The sequence below is a fragment of the Sorex fumeus genome, unplaced genomic scaffold (genome assembly GCF_029834395.1).
Source record: "Sorex fumeus unplaced genomic scaffold, SorFum_2.1 ptg000075l, whole genome shotgun sequence".
Taxonomy (NCBI): Eukaryota; Metazoa; Chordata; class Mammalia; order Eulipotyphla; family Soricidae; genus Sorex; species Sorex fumeus.
This window is the reverse complement of record NW_026606132.1, coordinates 440,309-460,939: the sequence shown is the minus strand read 5'-3', so window position 1 is coordinate 460,939 and position 20,631 is coordinate 440,309. Positions and strand designations below refer to the sequence as shown.

The 20,631-nt window shown below is 38.5% G+C and overlaps 1 protein-coding gene across 2 annotated transcripts in view; it reads left to right on the top strand.

The window, feature by feature from the left end:
• The window catches only part of ENOX2 (ecto-NOX disulfide-thiol exchanger 2), a 388,679-nt gene that overhangs the window by 129,138 nt on the left and 238,910 nt on the right, over positions 1-20,631 (top strand). Inside the window, exon 2 of one of the 2 annotated variants that reach the window (XM_056130286.1) lies at positions 12,428-12,571. The exons of the other annotated variant lie outside the window; for it this stretch is intronic. Coding sequence (XP_055986261.1) covers positions 12,428-12,571 — 144 coding nt within the window. The remainder of the gene's footprint in view (positions 1-12,427; positions 12,572-20,631) is intronic. 2 annotated transcript variants of the gene reach the window in all.

Here is a 20,631-nt window from a genome sequence, read left to right as displayed (position 1 = left end):
TGAGTTAAATCCTAATGGATAGTACTTTGAGGGTTAGAGATCAAAAGCAGGTGGAGGAATGTAACCCAAACTTGTGGGAGCAGGAAAGCACTGGAATGATTTGTAAATGCTGGGTAGTTCTATTTTGCAGGAGTGTCAGCCTTCCTACTGAAAGAGAATGTGATTTTCCATGCTAGCAAGATCGGTATCATCTGGAAACTTATTAGAAAGGCAGACCACATAGACTTACTAAATAAAGACATATATTTTAACAAGATCCCCAGGTAAGGCATGTACACATTGAGGTTGAAAAGCACTGAGTAGAGGCGCCAGCATGATAGTATAGTGGGTAGGATGTTTGCCTTGCAGGTGGCTGACCCGGGTTTAATCCCCAGCACATCATATTGTCCCTGAGTGGCCTCTGAGTACAGAGCCAGGAGTAAGCCCTTATAGCTTATAGAGAAGTACTGAGTGGAGCTGGAGAGATGGCTCAAAGGGCTAAACCTACTTTGCATAAGGAGGCCCCAGATTCCATCTTCTGCTCCAAATGGTCCCCTGGACAAAACCAGGTGTGCTCCCTCTGCAAAAAGTGTTGAGTGCGTTCAAATATTCTGCAGAATATATGCTAGAGTATAGCTTAGGTGGATGGGACCTTACTATGAAGTACTTGAAAACCTGACCAATTCCTTAGTATGAAGGACATGAAAACCTCAACAAATAGTCACTGAAAGTTACTAAATGATCTGTCAAATCTTTCATTAGGTCCAGAGAGAGAGTTCAGTGTGCTGAGCACATTTTCTTTTTATGTAGGAGACCCAGGTTTGATTTCTGGCACCACCTGGTCCCTTGAGCTGCTGGGAGCAACAACTGAGCACTGAGCCAGGAGTAACCTCTGAGAACAGAGCCTGAGCATGCCCTGAGCACTGCCAGGTGTGACCCCAACTTCCCTTAACAAATTTTGTTTTTGTGATCCTTATCAAGCCATATAAATGACAGCTGAAATGCATGTGTTTCAAGAGTTCTTAAGTCTACTGCCATGTGTGCAAGCTCCTTATGTAGAAGAGGACTTTGGCCTTTTCTTCCTGATCACAGTCCCCCTTGCCTTCCCTCACCCATTCATCATTTACAATTATCCTTGCTTTAGCTAAACAAGATATACAGAATATTGTACTCACAAAACTGATAAAGTAGATTTCATTTGTTTGACATCAGCTAAGACCTGGAACTGAGAAATATTCATTTGTTTTGGCTACTAATCCCTTTAGTTAGAGAGGGATATTGCTGTTCAACTCTTTCAGACATCGCAAATATTCCCTCAGTTGATGGAGTAACTGCTCAAAATGTGGAGTCAGAAATGCCAGAGGCAGACTAAAAATGCTTAAGGGATTCCCAGAGATAGATGGATCTTATGAAGGTACCTATCTGGGCCCAGAGAGATAGTGCAGGGATTAAGGTTCTTGTCTTGCACATGAGTGACCCTGATTCAATTCCAGGCCCAGCAAATGGTCCCCCTAAGCATTGCCATGAGTAATCTTTGAGCACAGAACCAGGAGTAAAGTCTGAGTACTGCTAGGTGTGGTCCTCAGATTTTACCCGCCCCCACCATCACCCCAAACTACTTGCCTGCATAGTAAGGGCCTCACCATTATCCTAACCTCTTGTTTAATTCAAAGGTTTGAATTATTATATAATTTTATTAAAAAATAATTCAGACATCCTCTCATTCCCCTGACCATTGAGTCCCATATCTGATTTTAGGCTGAAGCTAGTTGGAAATTAGAACTCAGATTATGCAGATTTGTTTTATAGACAAGTTAAAATATAATGTTCCATGTGCCAAAAGTTGATGCTTTTCTTAGGAACACTAATGTGTGTCTGGAAATTGCTGCCTTGGATTGATATGACCTGATTTCTCAGCAGATAGCCATTTTTCTTTCAAAGGGAACTAAATCAGAGAATTGTGTGTCTGTTTTACTAGGGTTGTACTACCTTGGTCTGTGGACCACAAACTGAAAATGATAAGTGACAGGGATCCAAGAGGTCATTATTTGGTACTGCTGCCTGGAGCAATCATTAAAAAAGTGATAGTTCATCATGACATTTAGTCCTAATTTGGCTTGATAAGTGGAAAGTTCTGTAACGTGAATTGTGACGGCAACTATTACAGCAGCTGGACACATACAGATCATTGATCGTCTTTCACAAGAATCATGAAAATTCTTTACTGTTTTTCTTGAAGTCCTGGGATTATTTTTAATCTATATGGCAAATATTTTTGCATGTGAACTTGCATATACATTTTGGAGGATTCACTGAGAATCACACTTAATTCTGAGATGCTTAATCTCCTGTTTCCATTGGACAATCATTCTCCAAGTCCTATCCACACTCTTTCCCAGTACACATACTTTTTAAAGTGGCCTTATGTGTGCTGTGAAATCAGGTAATCTGTGTTTTAACATGACATGAAATAACAGCTGGTCAGCTGCCTAAGCCAGTCGACCTGTTTTATATGAGATTGTATTGCCTCACAGACTTCAATTTATTTTAGCATAAGAAACAGCAATAGTCAATAGTCAAAGCCCTATTGCCCATTTTTTTATTGTATCAGTTTGATCAGTTTGCGATTTCCTCTAGATTATGTGATACTAAGTGGTACATTTTATGGAGTTAGGAGATAAGTGGATAAGATGTGAAGAGAAATGAATGAGCCAAGTTAAAAATTTCATTAAATTTATCCTCTAATAGAAGGTCAAGTGCTATGAGAAGTGTATCAGACACGAGGAAAATTCTAACTTTGCTCTTTTAGTTATCTGTGATTCCCTCATTCTTTTTTTTTCATGGTGGTGTTGGGGATGCTCTGAATCAATGCTCAGAGAGTTTGGGGCCACTCCCTGTGATACTTAAACAACTGGTCCAAATGATTCAATCCTCGGACTCAGCACTGAAGCGCTGCAGCATTGCCTAGGCCCCAGTGATAGTGGAAGCCAACACGGTCTCCTGGTTGTGCTGTGGGACTTTTAGGGCTATACTTTGTGGTGCTGAGTGGGCCTTGCAGGGTCAAGTATCAAACTCAGAACCTTGTGCATGCAAGGTGTGCACTTTGATCCCTAATCCAATACCCTTATCTGCTTTTCTTACTGTGATTATCAGTAAAACACTTAAAAGAGGTGCTTATTTTGGAGACAATAAAAAATTGCAATTGAACAAAAGACATCATACTTCTAGACAGTTTGAGGAGATGTAAGGAATCCAAAAATCAGAGTAAGTGTTAGGTGTTTTGAGGTATTTTTAAAGTTTTTTCACTTAAAGAACCATGATTTGCAGTTATTGAGAGTTGAATTATAGGTGTGTAATTGTTCTAGTAACAATTCCACCACAATTGTCAACTCCCTCCACTATTTTTCCTATGTTTCTTCCTGCACACCCCTTCCCCTCCACTCCGCAGCTTGCCACCTTGACATAGGGCAGTAGTTTTTAAAAAGGTATGGGAAGCAATCTGAATCTTCAAGAGCACAGTAAGGAATGATTTCCAGGTTAGGAAGTAGTCTCTTGTTTCAGGTTGTTTCAGGTCGGTTAAGAATGCTATAACTGAGAGTTCATGCATTGCATAGAAGAATGAGCTAGATGATCTCAAAAGTTTCTTCATGTCGGGGCTGGAGTGATAGCACAGCGGGTAGGGTGTTGGCCTTGCATGCAGCCGACCCAAGTTAGATTCCCAGCATTCCATATGGTCCCCCAAGCACCCCCATGAGTAATTCCTGATTGCAGAGCCAGGAGTAACCCCCGTGCATCACTAGGTGTGACCCAAAGAGCAAAGAGTTTCTTCATGTCTAATAGTATAATAATACACATTGCTTCCATAAAAAATAAAGATAAATTCTGTAGTTTGTCTGAAATATAAAATATGGCAATTGCTAGTAAATTATACTTAAGTCACAACTTTTTGGAATTTGGGCAGTAAGGATTCCTAAATTAAAATGCTGGGTTTTTTTAGAATTGAAATAATTTTAGTAACATGCTCCATTAAAATAACACTCTTAGTATGGATCACATTTAGAAGACAAAGTAAAACATCTTGGAAGTTTCTGTGGTTTATTTAGTATTGTCTTAGTGGAGGGAAAAAGAAGATGGTGAGGGAGAGTATATAGGGGAAAGTTTATCTTTTTCTCTTTGATGAAGCATGATAAATTTTGTTAAATGAAACTTACCTAGAAGGATGTCTTTATCTTTCCTAAAAGCTGCATAGTATTCCGTTGTGTAGATGTACCAACATTTCTTTAACCAGTCGTCTATTCTCAGGTACTCAGGTTGTTTCCAGATTCTGGCAATTGTGAACAGTGCTGCAATAAACATACAGATGCAGATGTCATACTGTGCTTTCTTGCACCCTTGGGATATATTCCCAGAAGTGGCATTGTGGTGTCATATGGAAGCTCAATTCATGAAATTTGCTTATAAGTGGATGGTCATGAAGAGTATCATGCTGAGTGAAATGATCAGAAAGAGAGCAACAGACATAGAATGATGGCACTCATCTGTGGAATATAAAATAACATAATATGAGACTGACACCCAAGGATAGTAGAAACAAGGGCCAGGGATATTGCTCTATATTGGAAGCCTGCCCTATGAGCTGGGGGAGAAGGTAGCTGGAATAGAGAAGGGATCACTAAGTCAATGATGGTTGGAGGGATAGTTTGGGATGGGAGATGTGTGCTGAAAGTAGATAAAGGATCAAGTGTGATAGCCTCTCAGTATTGGTGTTGCAAACCTCAAAGTAGAGAGAGAGAGTATGGGGAATTTTCTGCCATAGAGCCAGAAGGAGGGGTGGGATGGGGTGAGGAATACTGGGGACACTGGTGGTGGAAGATGTACACTGGTGGAGGGAAGGGTGTTTGATCATTGCATGACTGAAACTCAAACATGAAAGCTTTATAACCGTATCTCACGGTGATTCAGTAAAAAAAAATGTATCAACAGTTGGGACTTTTTTCTACATTAAAATAAAAATAAATACATTTTTAAAAAGAATTTAAAAAAGAAAGATATGAGGGTAGAGAAGGAGAGGAAGTGTGTGTTTAAGAGAGAGCACGAGCATCTCCAGAAAGGAAAAAACAAGCAGGGACAGAGAGACAAGCAAGTGAGATACGTGTCCAAGGGCAGCATAGACTTGAAGAGCAAGCCAGAAAGTTTGTCTTAATTCACTTAAATATTCACTTAAATAAGATAGTCATAATTTCATGTATTTATCTTTCCAGCAATCATGTACAGTGTCACCACTCCCCTTTAATATATGATATAACAAAGATTAGGAGAGTTTATGTGAATTAACAAAAACTCTTCAGCCAGTTAATGAGTGAGCCAGGATTTGAACCCAAAAACTGTAGGGTTCTGAAGGAAATAGTATTTCCACTATGTTTGTTCTATCCTCCATGGAACTTGCTTTGGTCAGTATGATATTGCAGAAAGAAATACCAAAAATGTTTGGGATTGTGCACTAATCATATCTGGGATTAGAAACTACTCAGTTACATGAAATATCTTTATGAGGAATAAATAATCCAGTACTCTTCTTTGAAAAGTTTTGATTATGGTATAAATACTTCCTGATTCACAGAAGTCACAGAAGTTGGTATGTAATTCTTCAGTTCTAATTATATGAGGTATATAATAGCATAAGTATATTTCACTTAGCTACTCAGATGATGTAAAGGAAGAATGTTGTTAAATCCCAGAAGACATTAATAGATGTGTTCCAAGTAGAGTTTAATTGCTGAGGAACTGGTACTTGTTCTGTGGGATGAAATCATCAGAGAGATTTTTTTAAATAAAAAATAATATAAATTCTCTTTCTTATAACCTCAGCTTGCAATTTACTGAGACTTGATTGACTTTTGACTTACAGCTTACCAAGATTTATATAGATGTTTTAGAGCATTACTTCAAGAATTGTTCACCTGTGAGTGAGAGAAAAATTGAGTGATAAGCATGAGCCATGGCAGGCCAATCTGTTTTCTCTTTTGATAGGATTAGAGAACCAGTGGATGAAAGGCTTAGGAGAGATCCCCTAACTTTGGGCTTTAAACAAAGCTTTTGATTCCACATTTTATGAAGTTTTAATTGAAACACTTGAAATTTCAGGTGTTTTTGCCAGAGGAATAAGAAACCGTCTCTTTTGGTCCCTGGCTAAATTGTATAAGACTTCAGGAGAAGAGATTGCCTGTTGCCATTTAGTGACTAATAAAGTTACTGTGCTTCTTACATCATTTCAAGAGTAAAAGATTTAACAGTACCCAAACATAGATCATAAGTTCTCATCCCTACACCTAAAATAGTCTTTTTCATATATATCCATTTTGTTTCCATTTCACATTTACTATTTAGCTATGCTTTTTATTACATCTGCATCAATTTAACAAACCATACAATGAAAGAATATCAGGAGATCTTCTAACAAGTACATGCCCAAAATATGCATGTAGATTGATTTTAAGAAATTATTTCAAGTACTGTGGTTTACAGTACTGTAAATGCTAGGGTTTTGTGCATAAAACATTCTAGCACCACACCCTCCACCAGTCCCAGCATTTCCCCAACCTCATTCTACTCTCCCCATCCCTGTTCTGTTTCCCCCATCATCCCCCTTTTATGGTAAGTTTTACTAAATACCAATTCTCAGTTTTTGTTGCCTTTAAGCATTTATTTCCTTGCTATGGCACTTTATATCCCAGACATGAGGGAAATCTTCTCTGTCCCTTTCCCTGACTAACTTAACTCAGCATGATACTTTTCAGATTCACCAACACTACATGATTTTTATCTTTTTGCATATCTCAATATTATTCCATTGTGTACGTATACCATCCAGTAAATTCTTCTTGGACACTTAGGTTGTTTCCAGATTTTGGCTACTGTGTATAGTGCTGTAATAAACATAGCAGATGTATTTTCTGAAGAGAGGTTTTGGGCCCTTGGGGTAGATGCCAAGGAGTGGAATTTCTGTATCATATGAAGACACAATTTCTAGTCTTTTGAAAGTGTCCATATTGTTTTCCAAGAAAGCCACACACACACACACACACACACACACACACACACACACACACACACTATAGTATATCATATGACAGTTCAAAGTTTTTTTTTTTACTTTATTCTGCCATTCACTTGTGGCCTGTAGTCTTATTTGATAGATCTGCTGTGGGTCTTAGAATATTTTCTTATTATGTGAATTTCTTCCTTGGTTTTAGTGTTTGCCGTATTCTGTCTCTGTCTTTGGTTTTGTTTGCTTGCTTCATTTCTAGTACAGTGTGCCTTGGATTTTTTTTGCTTTGTTTGAATCCCTCTTCTCTGGAACACGTCAGGTCTTTTGAATATCTGGATGCATGGCCTCTTCAACTCCTAAAACTTGTCAGCTACACTTTCTTAGACTAATTGAAATTGCCTTCCTGTTTCTCAAGGACTCCAGTGATTCTTAGATTGTTCATGTTGAATTCCTCCCAGAGTGCTCTGGTGTGTTTTCAATTGCTTTTCAGACTTTTTTCCTTCTTGTATTGGTTTCTAGAGGTTTATTGAATCCCATCTTAGAGTCACTAATTTTTTCCTTAGCTCCTGTAACTCTGCTGATGAGGCCTTCCAGTGAGTTTTGTTTATTTCACCTACCATGCTCTTCATCTCTGTCACTTCTGGTTATAATCTTTTCATTTATGCTCTCATTGATTTTTGGTACATATACCACTATTTGTTTGTGCTCATTATATATCTGCATCTAAGGTCTTAATCTGAAAGGTTATAGAGCTTATTGGTGCTGGTAGACCTCAGGCTTGTGGGCTATTTTCTTCCACTCCTTGGTCTTGGTGGACTTCTACGCAGATTTTCCATTGTGCCTGATGTTCTCTGAGCTGAATTTTTGTAGTGTACTCCAGTAAGAGAACTCTTTCTCTACCAACCCCTAGAGGCAGTGAGGGGTAAACAATGATTGTGGACTTCAATGGGAATATTAGTATCTTCCACGTGAAGTTAATGGAATAGATGTTTCATGCAGCCCCATATGTAACCTCACGGTTCAGCACTCTAGGAGTGGAGGGTGAATTTAGTGCTACATCTGGTCCCCTTTGGTTCTCTGTTAACTGCCTGGGCTGTTGAAGTCAATAGGGAGCAGCCAGCAGGCTGCCCAGGCACTGGGGCAAGAGCTGTGCGGAGGCTTCAACTAGATTGACTTATTATTGGTTAAATATTTATTAAAGAAATTAAAGTAGGGGCACAGTGGGTAGGGCATTTGCCTTGCACGTAGCCGACCTAGATTCGATTCCCAGCATCCCATATGATCCCCCGAGCACCGCCAGGAGTAATTCCTGAGTGTATGAACCAGGAATAACTCCTGTGCATCACTGGGTGTGACCCAAAAAGCAAAAAAAAAAAAAAGGAAATTAAAGTAATTAAAGTAAATAGTTTTACACTTATATGTGCCAACTGCCCCTACCAAAATTCCAATGACATCCTGTTATCGGAAAGCCTGCCCTATACCTCCTCCCTTTTCCCTCTGGTAACCTCCATAGTTTTCACGAAGTCTAGGAGGTTTTCTTGTTAGCTGTCAGTTTATTTGATTTAGTTATTCACATTCCACATATGGGAAACAATCTGGTCTTTTTAAATTTCTAAATATTTTTATTTTTAAAATTATTTATTATTTTTATTTAATTATTTTTATTTTAAAAATTTTCTTATTCAATGCATGCGTCATCTCAAGTTCCAACCTTTTTATCAAAAGAGGTCAAATTTTGTCGTTTTAAATTGTGTTTAATCAAGTAACAGTTTCCTAATTGAGTTATTTTTGGAGGATTTAGGTTGATTCCATGTTTGGTCTATTGTAAATAGTTCTGCTAGAACATAGTAGTGTGCAGATAAATTTTCAAATTACTGTTATTATAACTTTCATACAAATACCAGTGAGTGGCATCAGTCTGTTTTGTGGTATTTATTTTTATTTAATTTTCCTGTACAAGGAATTAAGCCCATGGCCTTATGCATATGAGATATATGTACAACCACTGAGCTACATCACTCGTCCATCCATTTTATTTTAAAAAATCTCCATGTTTTTTCCCACAAAGACTGTAACAATTTACATCCTCACAAACAGTGTCCTATTTATTATTTTTAAAAACTCTTACCAACACTTGCTTCTCCTCTTTTTGATATATGCCACTCTCATGGATGTGAGGTGATGATATCTAATTATTGTTTTGATTTACATTTCCCTAAGAAGTGATGCTGAGAAATTTTTCACTTGTCTGGGAGCCATCTGTGTCTTCTTTGAAGAATTATCTATCCAGGTCATTTGCCCATATTTGGATTGAGTTGCTTACTTTTTTGTATTCACTGTTGAAATTTATTATGGCTTGATGAAAAAGCATCGTTCAAGCAACATCCATAGAAGTGATACATAGACCAGTACTTTGTACCATTGGGTCCATGCTGTCTGTTATTATAATATTTCCAGGGTTTGAGTGATTAAATTCCACTAAAGAATTGATCATTTTCTTTTTTTATTTTTTAATTGAATCACAGTGAGATACACAATTATAAGTTGTTCATGTTTGGGTTTCAGTGATATAATGTTCCAAACCTCTCCCTTCACCGTGTACATTTCCCACCACCAATATCCCTAGTTTGTCCCCTCCGGACACCACCTGTCTCTATGGCAGATACTTTTTTCTTCTATATCTATCTATCTATCTATCTATCTATCAAATCCCTTTTTGAGCATTATGTTTTTCAATACAGATACCTAAAGGTTATCATGTATAAATTTTAATTTATAATTTTTTGTATTTTTGTTTTTGTTAGCTTTTTTGTTGTAAAATTGTGTGAATATTCTTATTACTTTTAATGTTAGTCCCTGTCAAATGTATGACATAAATATGTTCTCCCAATACTTTTGTTCTTCCCTTTTGATTTTGTGGTAGTTCACTTGACAGTGTAAAACTTTTTAATTGAATGAGATCATCTCGTTAATTCTTTCTTTTATTTACTTACCAGTGGAGTTGATACTTCAGATACATTTCTGATGTTGAGGTCCTAGAATGTATTCCCTATATTTTCTTCTTTTTTAATTTTTGGACTATACTTGGTGATGCTCAAGGCTTACTTCTGGTTCTGTGCTCAGGGATCATTTCTGGTTAAATTTGAGGCATCACATGGGGAGTAGGGTATCAAACCCAGAATGGCGACATTCAAGACAAGCACATAAGCCGTTGTGCTATTTCTCAGGCCCCTCTTAAGTATTTTTTGGTTTGATATATGCTGTAGCACTGTAGCACTGTAGCACTGTCTTCCCGTTGTTCATTGATTTGCGCGAGCGGGCACCAGTAATGTCTCCATTGTGAGACTTGTTGTTACAGTTTTTTGGCATATTGAATACGCCACAGGGAGCTTGCCAGGCGGGATACTCTCAGTATCTTGCTGGGCTCTCCAAGAGGCACAGAGGAATCGAACCTGGGTTGGCCGCATGCAGACAAACACCTACCTGCTGTGCTATTGCTCCAGTCCATTGGTATATGCTATCCAATTATTTAATCTACTTATGAGCTAATTTTATATTTGATGTTTAATTTGGGGGAGTATTTGGGATTAGTAGCCATAAGCAAGGATGCTCTGGGCTTACTCCTGACTCTACACTGAGGGATCATTTCTGGCACTCTTGGGGAATAATAAAGGTGCCAGTGATTGAACCTAGGTCAAATGTGTGTAAGGCAAGCACCCTACCCATTGTAGTATGGCCCCTTGATTTTAATTATATTTTATAGGTGACTATTCACTTTTCCCAGGATTTTATTTGTTGTAGAGACTTCCTTTTATGCACTGTATTTTGTCTCCTCTATTATAATTAAATGCCCATATATCTATGAATTCATTTCTGAGGACCCTGTTCTATTCCATTCATCGTATGTTTTTTTCACTTTTAATGACACACTGTTTTAATACCTATTGCTGGGCCCGCTCTTAATGTGGGCTGGAGCGATAGCACAGTGGTAGGGCGTTTGCCTTGCACGCAGTCAAAATGGCCGACCCGAGTTCGATTCCTCCACCCCTCTCGGAGAGCCCGGCAAGCTACCGAGAGTATCTCGCCCGCACAGCAGAGCCTGGCAAGCTACCCATGATGTATTTGATATGCCAAACACAGTAACAACAAAGTCTCCAATGGAGATGTTACTGGGCCCTCTCGAGCAAATCGATGAATAACGGGAGGACAATGACAGTGACAGTGACAGGAAAGAATTTTACTTTTATGTTTTTAAATTGAAGTAACAATGGTTTACAGGTGTGTGAATGTTTCCATTTTATATATTCAATGTTACCTACCGCCAGAGTGCCAATGACCCTTTAGCTGGTCCTAGCTTCCTTCTCGTTCTGCCCTTTCCTCTCTGTCATACTCCTTAACCCTGATAGTAACCTCAATTCTGTTCTCAGAGCATAAAGATTTGTTTTCATTGACTACTTTCTATTCTTTTGCTTACTTTCTTTACACACCACATATAAGTGAGATTTTCTTCACCTTCTGACTTACTTTACTTAACGTGACACCTCAAATTCTGTGTTGTAGCAAAAGGCAGGACTTCATCTTTTCTTATATTTGAGTTGTGTATGTATGTATACACATATGACATCTTCTTTATTCATAAGTCTTTGAGCACCTGGCTTATTTCCAGATCTTAGCTATTATAAACAGCACTACAGTGAGCTTGGGTTACCATATACATTCAAATTCATGTTTTCGTGATATTTGTATAGATCCCCAGTTGTGGAATTGACGGGTCATATAGTACTTCTATTTTTAAGATTTGGAGAAGTTTCCATTCTGTTTTCTATAGAAATGAAGCAGTGTACAATCTCACTAGCATTTTAAAAGTAAGAGTATGATAAATACCATGGCCACCTTTAAGAAGATAGTGTATTACCTCTTTAAAGGAGTAAGTAGAAGAAAATTGAGAACTTTTGACCAGAAATGTCAGTTTCCCAAAAATTGGCTAGATCTTATTTAATGACAGAACAATAGTCTTATAGAAACCTATATTTTAATTCTGTATTTGTTAAAAAGAGCTGTAAAAATTGCAGAGGGCAACTGGCTTTAAGTAATTTATGTGTTACTCCTATGTCTTAACATTAAATATTTTTCATCTCTTTGCTTATATCATAACGACTGGAGACGTCCCAGCCTTAGTGGAGTTTGTTTCCTTTGGGTTTGGGGGCCATACCTGATTATTCTCAGGGCGTACTCATGGATCTGTGCTCAGGGATCACTCCTGGTGGTGCTCAAGAGACTATTGGTGGTGCCAGGATTGAACCTGGGATGGGTGAGTGCAAGGCAAGCGCCTTACCCTCTGTAATATCTCTCCGGCCCCCTTGATGGAGTTTGGATTTTGGCTTTCTTTTTCTTCTTTAGGATTGAACCAGCTGCCCTTTGACCCTGCCAACAACAACGAGCCCCTGCAATTTGGTAGTGCCAGTGGCCCTTTGGTCACGGAAGGCCACAGTGAGAATGGAGGGGAGTCAAGCAAGAAAAGAAAAAGAGCAAATACTCCTTCAGGTAAGATAGGCATTCTCTTAAGCCAGTGCTTTGGGGCCAACATTTCCCCAGAGCCTAGTACATGGTAAGCACTGTGCTAAGATTTGCAGGTACAGTAGAATCCTAGTACAACAGCTTCCTGCCCTCAAGGAACTCATTTTGGTTCAGGTGAGGAGAGTTAAGCACATACATGAATAACTCTAGTAATATCAGATATTATCAATGCTGTAGTAATTATGCAAAAGGAAACAAATCTATGGAGCCAAAAATGGGGAAGAGGTTTAGCTCCAAGTATTGGGATATACTTCAAAGCATGACTAACATTAATAGCTGATCCTTGAATGAGTATGGTTGAGACCAAAAAAATAATAAAAGTCATTGATATAGGGAGAAGAAATTGTATAAGTGAATGGTTTCATTGCATATTTTGTACGTAATACCTGACTCTTCTATTTGTAATGCATATAATACGTATACTTGTGTCTCTCCACCCACTTCTGTATAGTATACACTATTCCTGCATGTGCTTAATGCCTTCATAACTTTTATAACAGAAAGAACAGATTGGCCAGGAGTGATAGCACAGTGGATTGGGTATTTGCGTTGCACACGGCTGACCCAGGCTCAATACCTGCATCCCATATGGCCCCGCAAGCACAGCCAGGAGTGACTACTGAGTGCAGAGCTAGGAGTAACCCCTGAGCACCGCCAGGTGTGACCCAAAAAACCCCCCACCCAACAAAAAGAAAGAACAGATTTTATTAAATCCTTTGTAACACCCAGCATAGCTTCCCTGGCAACTCCCTCATCCCTTGTGTTCCACTGGTCTATTCTCGCACTACTTCATTGGCCACTCTTCTGTCATTGGATTCCTGGGTTGTTTCCATATTCTGTCTGTTGCACTAAGCGTTGCAATGAGCATAGGTGTACTTGTATCTTTTTAGTCAGTGTGTTTGTTCTTGTAGGTAGATACCAAGCAGTGGGATCACTGGATCATATGGTAGCTCTAGTCTTAGTAACATTTACAAAGTTCCTTTTTCACCACAACTCTGCCAGAACATGCTGTTCCTGTCCTTTCTGATAAACGCTATTCTCACCAGTGTAAGATGACATCTCATGGTTGTCTTAGTTTGGATTTCCTTGATAATAAGTGACAGGAAATACTTTTTATATGCCTACCAACCATTTTTCTGCCTTCTTCAGAGAAGTGTCTGTTCATTTCCTCTCCAGATTTTTAAATATGGATATTGGATCGATTGATGTTTATTTCTGTGAGTACTTTGTATATCTTGGATATTAATTCTTTATTTCGCATATTGTGTGCAGATATTTTCTCCCAATCAGTCGATTGTCTTTAAATTTTACTCCATACCTTGTTTTCCATGCAGAAATCTTTTAATTTTATGTAGTCCCATTTGTTACTTTTTGTTTCTGTTGTCCTTGCCAGTGGAATCATATCATTAAAAATGCCTTTGAGGTTTAAATCATGTCATGTTCTGTCTATATTTTCCTCATTGAAGCTTCCTATGAAATTTGGTCTAATCTCTATGGTTTTTTTAGTTCACTTTGAATTGAATTTTGTGTAAGATACAGATAGTTTCTTGCTTTTTTCTTCTCTTTTGCATGTAGCTATTTAGTTTCGCCAGTACCATTTGTTGAAGAGGCTCTCTTTTATCCATTTCGTGTATCCAGTTCCTTTGTTATAAATTAGCTCTCCCTATATCTGAGAGTTTGTCAGTGAGTCTCAGTTTTAACCCATTAGTCTGACAGTCTATCCTTAGTCCAGTACCATGCTGTTTTAATTACTATAGCTTTATAGTAAAAGACACAGTGCTTATCAATTTATTTTTTCTCAGTTTGGCTTCATTTGTTCAGGGTGTTTTGTTTTATTTTTGAATTTGTAGACATGTCTGGCTATACCCAGTAGAGTAGAGCTCTATGCTCAGAGATTAGTCATTGCTGTGCTTGGGGGAACCATATGTTCTGTTGGGGATGGAAACAGAGTTGTCCACGTGCAAGGCAAACACCTTAATCCCTATACCATTTCTAGCCCAAGAAATAACTTTATTAGCAACAAGCCAGTGTGGATGATAGTGGACTCATATCCTAGAGAACAATCTTGCCTACATGCTCTCAGGAAGCAACTTACATAGGCAGAGAACACCCAAACTGTCTTTCCTATAAGCTCAAAAAATCACTTTATATACAACAAAAGCTGGGGAGTTTATTTTTATAAAGGGCTGATTACCAGGGTGTTCAGTATATTTATTCCCTCATGATGATTCTATAAGGAATAAGGATTCAGCTTAGATTGCATGTTGTTTGTAGTTTTTGCTTTTGAGGAAAAGACAGGATAAGAGAAACTTTATATTCTCAACAATCCTGGGCTAGAAGAGTTTGTTGGTTTTGAATTTTCAGTTTGGATCTTAATTAATTTTGGACTGGTTTATTAGCATTATTATTGTAAGATAACACATAACCTGTATTTTTAAATATCAACTTGTTTCCTATTTTTAGGTTAGGCATTATGGAAATAAATTGTGTGTGCACATGTATGTGTTTGTGTAAACCTACTTACCTTTTAAGGTATATATCCAGCATAATTTTAACCAGATGTTCCCAAACTTATTTGTTTCTTTTCAGAAACAGAATTGCTCAGCAGTCCCCTGGAAACTTACCTTTTTTAAATGCATATACAGAAGGTTTCCCCTAATATCCGCCCCCCCCCCCCCCGGATCATTCAATCACCCACAGGGAGGGGGAAGGCAGTATTGCCCACTTTGAGAAACACTGATTTAAATTTCACTTGTTCCCTTAGAAGCATAATTCCAGCGACTAGTGCCTGTGATGCAATAGTTCTCAAGGTTTACTTGGGAATGTAGTTCTTTTACCTTGACTACATTTTTCCAAACTATGATGGCTATTTTTGTTCTTATAGGCATGTTTTATAGGCATATAGGCATGTTTTATACAGGTAATCCCTAAGTTACTTCAAGTTTATGGCAATATACATTTATATAGCCACCCCTTTTCTCTTTCTCATTAACTTTAAGAAACAAAAATAAAATAAAATCTCAAATACCCATCCAACTCCCAAAGTGCTGTATCAGATTAGTATGTTAAATAAGAGTTCAATCAGCTGTAAAAGAACTAATTATGGAATGAGAGTGTAGGATTTAGGTCCTCAACCTTAAGGACATAACCCTGGAACATAGGTGGAGAGTCTGGAGGACATGGATGGTGGTAAAATATGCTCTAAAGCCATAAAGGACAATTTATAAATAATACAGAAAGAGGTGCGAGGAAAAGGCCTGTAGGCTGGCGGTGATATCAGGTGGGAAGAAGGTCATGGGTACTTTGGTGATGAGTGTATAGTTACTTTGTACATTGGTACCATAAACTTTAACACTACGTTAGCCCTATTCCCTGAACTGTTAAAAAAAATATATCTTCCCTCATGGTTTTGATCACTTACCAGTCTATTCACTCCATTCACACTAACAATGTGCTAGTTTAATTTCTCCTAAACCCTTAACTCTTGAGGGTGGGAGAAAGGGGTGTGCATTAATCTGAAATGTGAACTACCTTTGAAGAATTCCAGTTTTACTTCTAATGAGTATAGTTGGTAAGAGAAAATTGACTGTTGCAAGCATAGGATTTTAGAAGTAAATTATGCTAATCTATAATTAGCAAATTAAATTTGCATTCAAATAATGAATCTGCTGAAGTTCTTTAAAAAGCAGTATGTTCTGTAAAAATAGGTTGAAATTGGCCCACGGCAGGATAAATTACCTCTTTTGCAATCTTTTTTTTAAACTATTTTCTTAGTGAACCCTTTCTTTATCAGTAACACAAAGGTAGCTCCAACCCAAGTTAAATTGCCACCCATTCCAAATTTCTCTAGCCCAAATTAATGAAGTGTGAATTTGAGGAATCACTCTTAAAATTGGTTATCTTACAATCTAATATAATCATTTGCTTTATGATAGCATTTCTTCATTCAAAAACAAGAGGGAAGCTATTTTGTGAGTAGAAAATTTTTTTCTGTTCCGTACATTTTGTTAGGGAGAAAATAGACAACCCTTATAATCCCAACAACCCTATTGCTTGGAGCTTCAATCCCTACTGTTCATTTTCATTCTAAGCTGAGATACTCATTGAGCCATTGCATCATTCAACCCTATGACCACTTTGAATCAAAGTCATCTCTCCCTCTGTTTTTTCTCCCTCTGTTTTTTTTTTTTTTGCGGTGGGGGTGGTGGGTGGTGAGGAGAGGACACACCTGTCCTCTGTGTCTGGGCACTCACTTTGCTCTTTGCTCTAGTAGAGAGGGCATATGTGGTGCCAGAACTTGAACCATTGTTGATGCTACAGCCTTAAGGGCAGCTGCCTTAACTTCTGTAACATCCCTTAAGACTCTTCCTCTTCTTTCATTGCAATGGGAGGAGAAAATTTGCCTGCATCTCCAATTTCTTATTAAACATTATTTCCCCCCTAACTTTCCCATACTTTACCTCTACTTTTTCTTAAAAACCTTTCTCTATATTTATACTGAAATTGATTTTTGAAAAATGTGTAATTGAGTCACTGTCAGATACTCAGTTACAAAGTTGTTTGTGATTGAGTTTCAGTCATACAGTGTTCCAACACATGTCCCTTTACCAGTGTACATTTCCTTTCCTGCCACCAGTGTCCCCAGTTTCCCTCCCAACTGCCCCCACCTGCCCCGCCTATGCAACCTGCTTCTATGACAGACAATTCTCTCCTCTCTCTTCTCTCTCTCTCTCTTCTCTTCCTCTCTCTCTCTCTCTCTCTCTCTCTCTGTTTTTTATAGTGCTCCATTCTCTGTCCTAACTGCATTCCCCCTCCCCCTTTGTGGTAAGCTTCCTACCATGGAATAGACTCCATGGCCCTTGTTTCTACTGTCATTGGGTAATAATCTCATACAATTTCTTTTTATATCCTGCAAGTGAATGCTATCTCTCTGTTTGCCCTTTCCCTCTGACTGATTTAACTCATTCTGATACTTCCCATGTCCATCCATGTCTAAGCTGACTTCATGACTTCATTTTTCCTGACAGCTGCATAGTGTTCCATTGCGTAGATGTACCAGAGTTTCTTTATCCACTCATCTGTTCTCAGGCACTTCTAGCTATTGTGAATAGTGCTGCAGTGAACATAGTAGTGCAAATGGTTTTACTACCTTGTGTTTTGGGGCCACTAGGGTATGGTCCCAGGAACAATATTGCTGGCTCATATGGAAGCTCAATTTCTAGTTTTTTTGAGAAACGTCTGGTGCGATAGCACAGCAGTAGGGCGTTTGCCTTGCACACAGCCAACATGGCCGACCCGAGTTCGATTCCTCCACCCCTCTCGGAGAGCCAGGCAAGGTACCAAGAGTATCTCGCCCACACGGCAGAGCCTGGCAAGCTCCCCGTGACGTATTCGATATGCCAAACACAGTAACAACAAAGTCTCCAAGGGAGACGTTACTGGGCCTGCTCGAGCAAATCGATGATCAACGGGAGGGCCTTTACCTTTACCTTTACCTGAGAAACGTCCATATTGTTTTACAGAAGGCTGGACCAATTAGTATTTCCACCAGCAATGAATGAGAATCCCTTTCAGCATCCATGCCAGCACTGGTTGTTCTTTTTGATGTGTGCCAGCTCTGTGACATGAGATGATATGTAGTTGTTGTTTTGATTTGTATCTCCCTGATAATTAGTGATGCAGAGCACTTTTTCTTTTTTTAATTGATTTTTATTAAAAGCACTGTGATTTATAGTTGTCCATTTTACAGTTTTTTCAAATATTTAGTATTCCAACACCATCAATGTGACCTTCCCTCCACCAATACCCCCAGTTTTCCTCCCAATCCCCACCTGACCCCTTTGTCACATAACAAATTTGCTTAATATTTCTTACTCCAACAAAACTCTAAGAACTGGCTTATAGAATGATCAGAAAATAAAATCAGGGCCAATTAGCGACTACTCTATGATTTTGACCTTATGTAAATAAGAATTCAATATGCCAAAAAAACAGTAACAACAAGTCTCACAATTTGTTGTGAGAAGTTACTGGTGCCTGATTGAACACATCGATGAACAATGGGAGGACAATGACAGTGACAGTAAATAAGAAAATTAAAACCATTTAATACAATATAAAAATGCCTATTCTCACTGTTTGAGGGATGGGTACTCGATCATTGTATAACTGAAACCCAAGCACAAAAATTTGTAAGTCTACAACTGTACCTCATGGTGTTTCACTAATAAAAATTTAAAAAAAAATCAATATAAAACAAATCTGAAAAAAATGCCTATTCTCATTTACATATATACATTTTCAACTCTGGAATCTAAAGTGTATTACATTAAATTTTATTTTATGCTTAGATCTCATTATGGTAATAATCATGTCTCACCTGTCATAACACTTTTAAAGTAATTCTGCGTTAATGTATTTTGGAGTTTACATGAAATAGGTAAGGCCTATATATGTAAAATTTCTGCTAACACTTTAAATAAACACTGTGGTTTACAAAGTTGTTCATGATGATTTGTTACAGGCAAGGAATATTCCAATACCAATCCCACTAAAATTGTACCTTTCCTCCACCATTGACTCCAGTTTTCCAAACCACCCTTTAAGCATGCCTCCACAGCAGGCCCTCTTCAATTTATTTTATATTGCTTGTTATCAATCGACTGGAGCGATAGCACAGCGGGTAGGGTGTTTGCCTTGCATGCTACTGACCTGGGTTTGATTCCTCCATCCCTCTTGGAGAGCCCAGCAAGCTATCAAGAGTATCCCACCTGCACAGTAGAGCCTGGAAAGCAACCCATGGCATATTCGATACGGCAAAAACAGTACAAAAAAGTCTCACAATGGAGACATTACTGGTGCCTGTTTGAGCAAATTGATGAACAACGGGAGGACCGTGCTACAGTGCTGCAGTGCTTGTAATCAGTAGCGTGCTAACAGAATGATCAAAAATGTTTTCTTGAGGCTGGAGAGATAGCACAGCGGGTAGGGCGTTTGCCTTGCACGTGGCCAACCCGGGTTTGATTCCCAGCATCCCATATGGTCCCCTGAGCACCACCAGGAGTAACTCCTGGGTGTACAGCCAGGAGTAACCCTTGTGCATCGCCAGGTGTGACCCAAAAAGCAAAAAAAAAATGTTTTCTTGGTAGAAAGTTAGTGAAAATTGTTGTATCTCACCAAGGAGCAATTAAGTCCTTGTGTGAGAGATTACTAAAAGGGTGTTACAGGTTAAGCCTTCTGTGTTTATGTTTCGTTAGTTACATCCCAATCTGGTGTATGTAGTGCAGTTTTTCATGTGCCTTTTGGCAATTTTTATTTCTTCTTTGAGGAAGCTTCTGTTCTGAAATTGATTTCTTAAAGGTTATCTGCGACCTCCAAGTTGTCAAAGTCAGTGGCCTTTGGCAGGTTTCAACACTCTTGACCCCGTTGCTTCAATTGGTGCTGTTAACAAGTTCTCCTTTGAATGCTTTACTTCTGCCTTTCTTGGCAATACACATTGCTGATTCCTCTTCCTTTTCTGTCTCCTTCAAGCATTCTTTTTCCTCTTGTTATTTTTACTGTGAGCAGCTATACTGTTAATAACGTTTGTAAGTGAAGAAAATAAAGGTTAAATAAACTTATCTGAGAATGAACATCTAATTCCAAATTCTCTTTCTGAATCCAGTGCAGTTATTCAGAGTCTAGCCCGTTGCTAAAATGCAAGTTACCATTCATAGTACTTTAGAAATTACGATTGTGTGAGTATTAGGTAGGCAGGTCCTGAATTTGATTGATCATTTCTGGGATCTCTTCATACTCTGATAGCCTGTGGTTAATTCTTTTCTGCTTTCTTTCCTGCTACTCCCCCAAGCCAGTCCCCCCCAAATAAATAGACCATCTAAGACTCTATGCTTACTTACATAGTTACATTGCTCATGCTATTCTTTTCCCTAGCATGCCCTCTCTCTTCTTTCATCTTTTGAAATCCTGTATTACAGACAATGCCTAGCACACATCCCACCTATCCCAGGAAGCATTTTGGACCATTA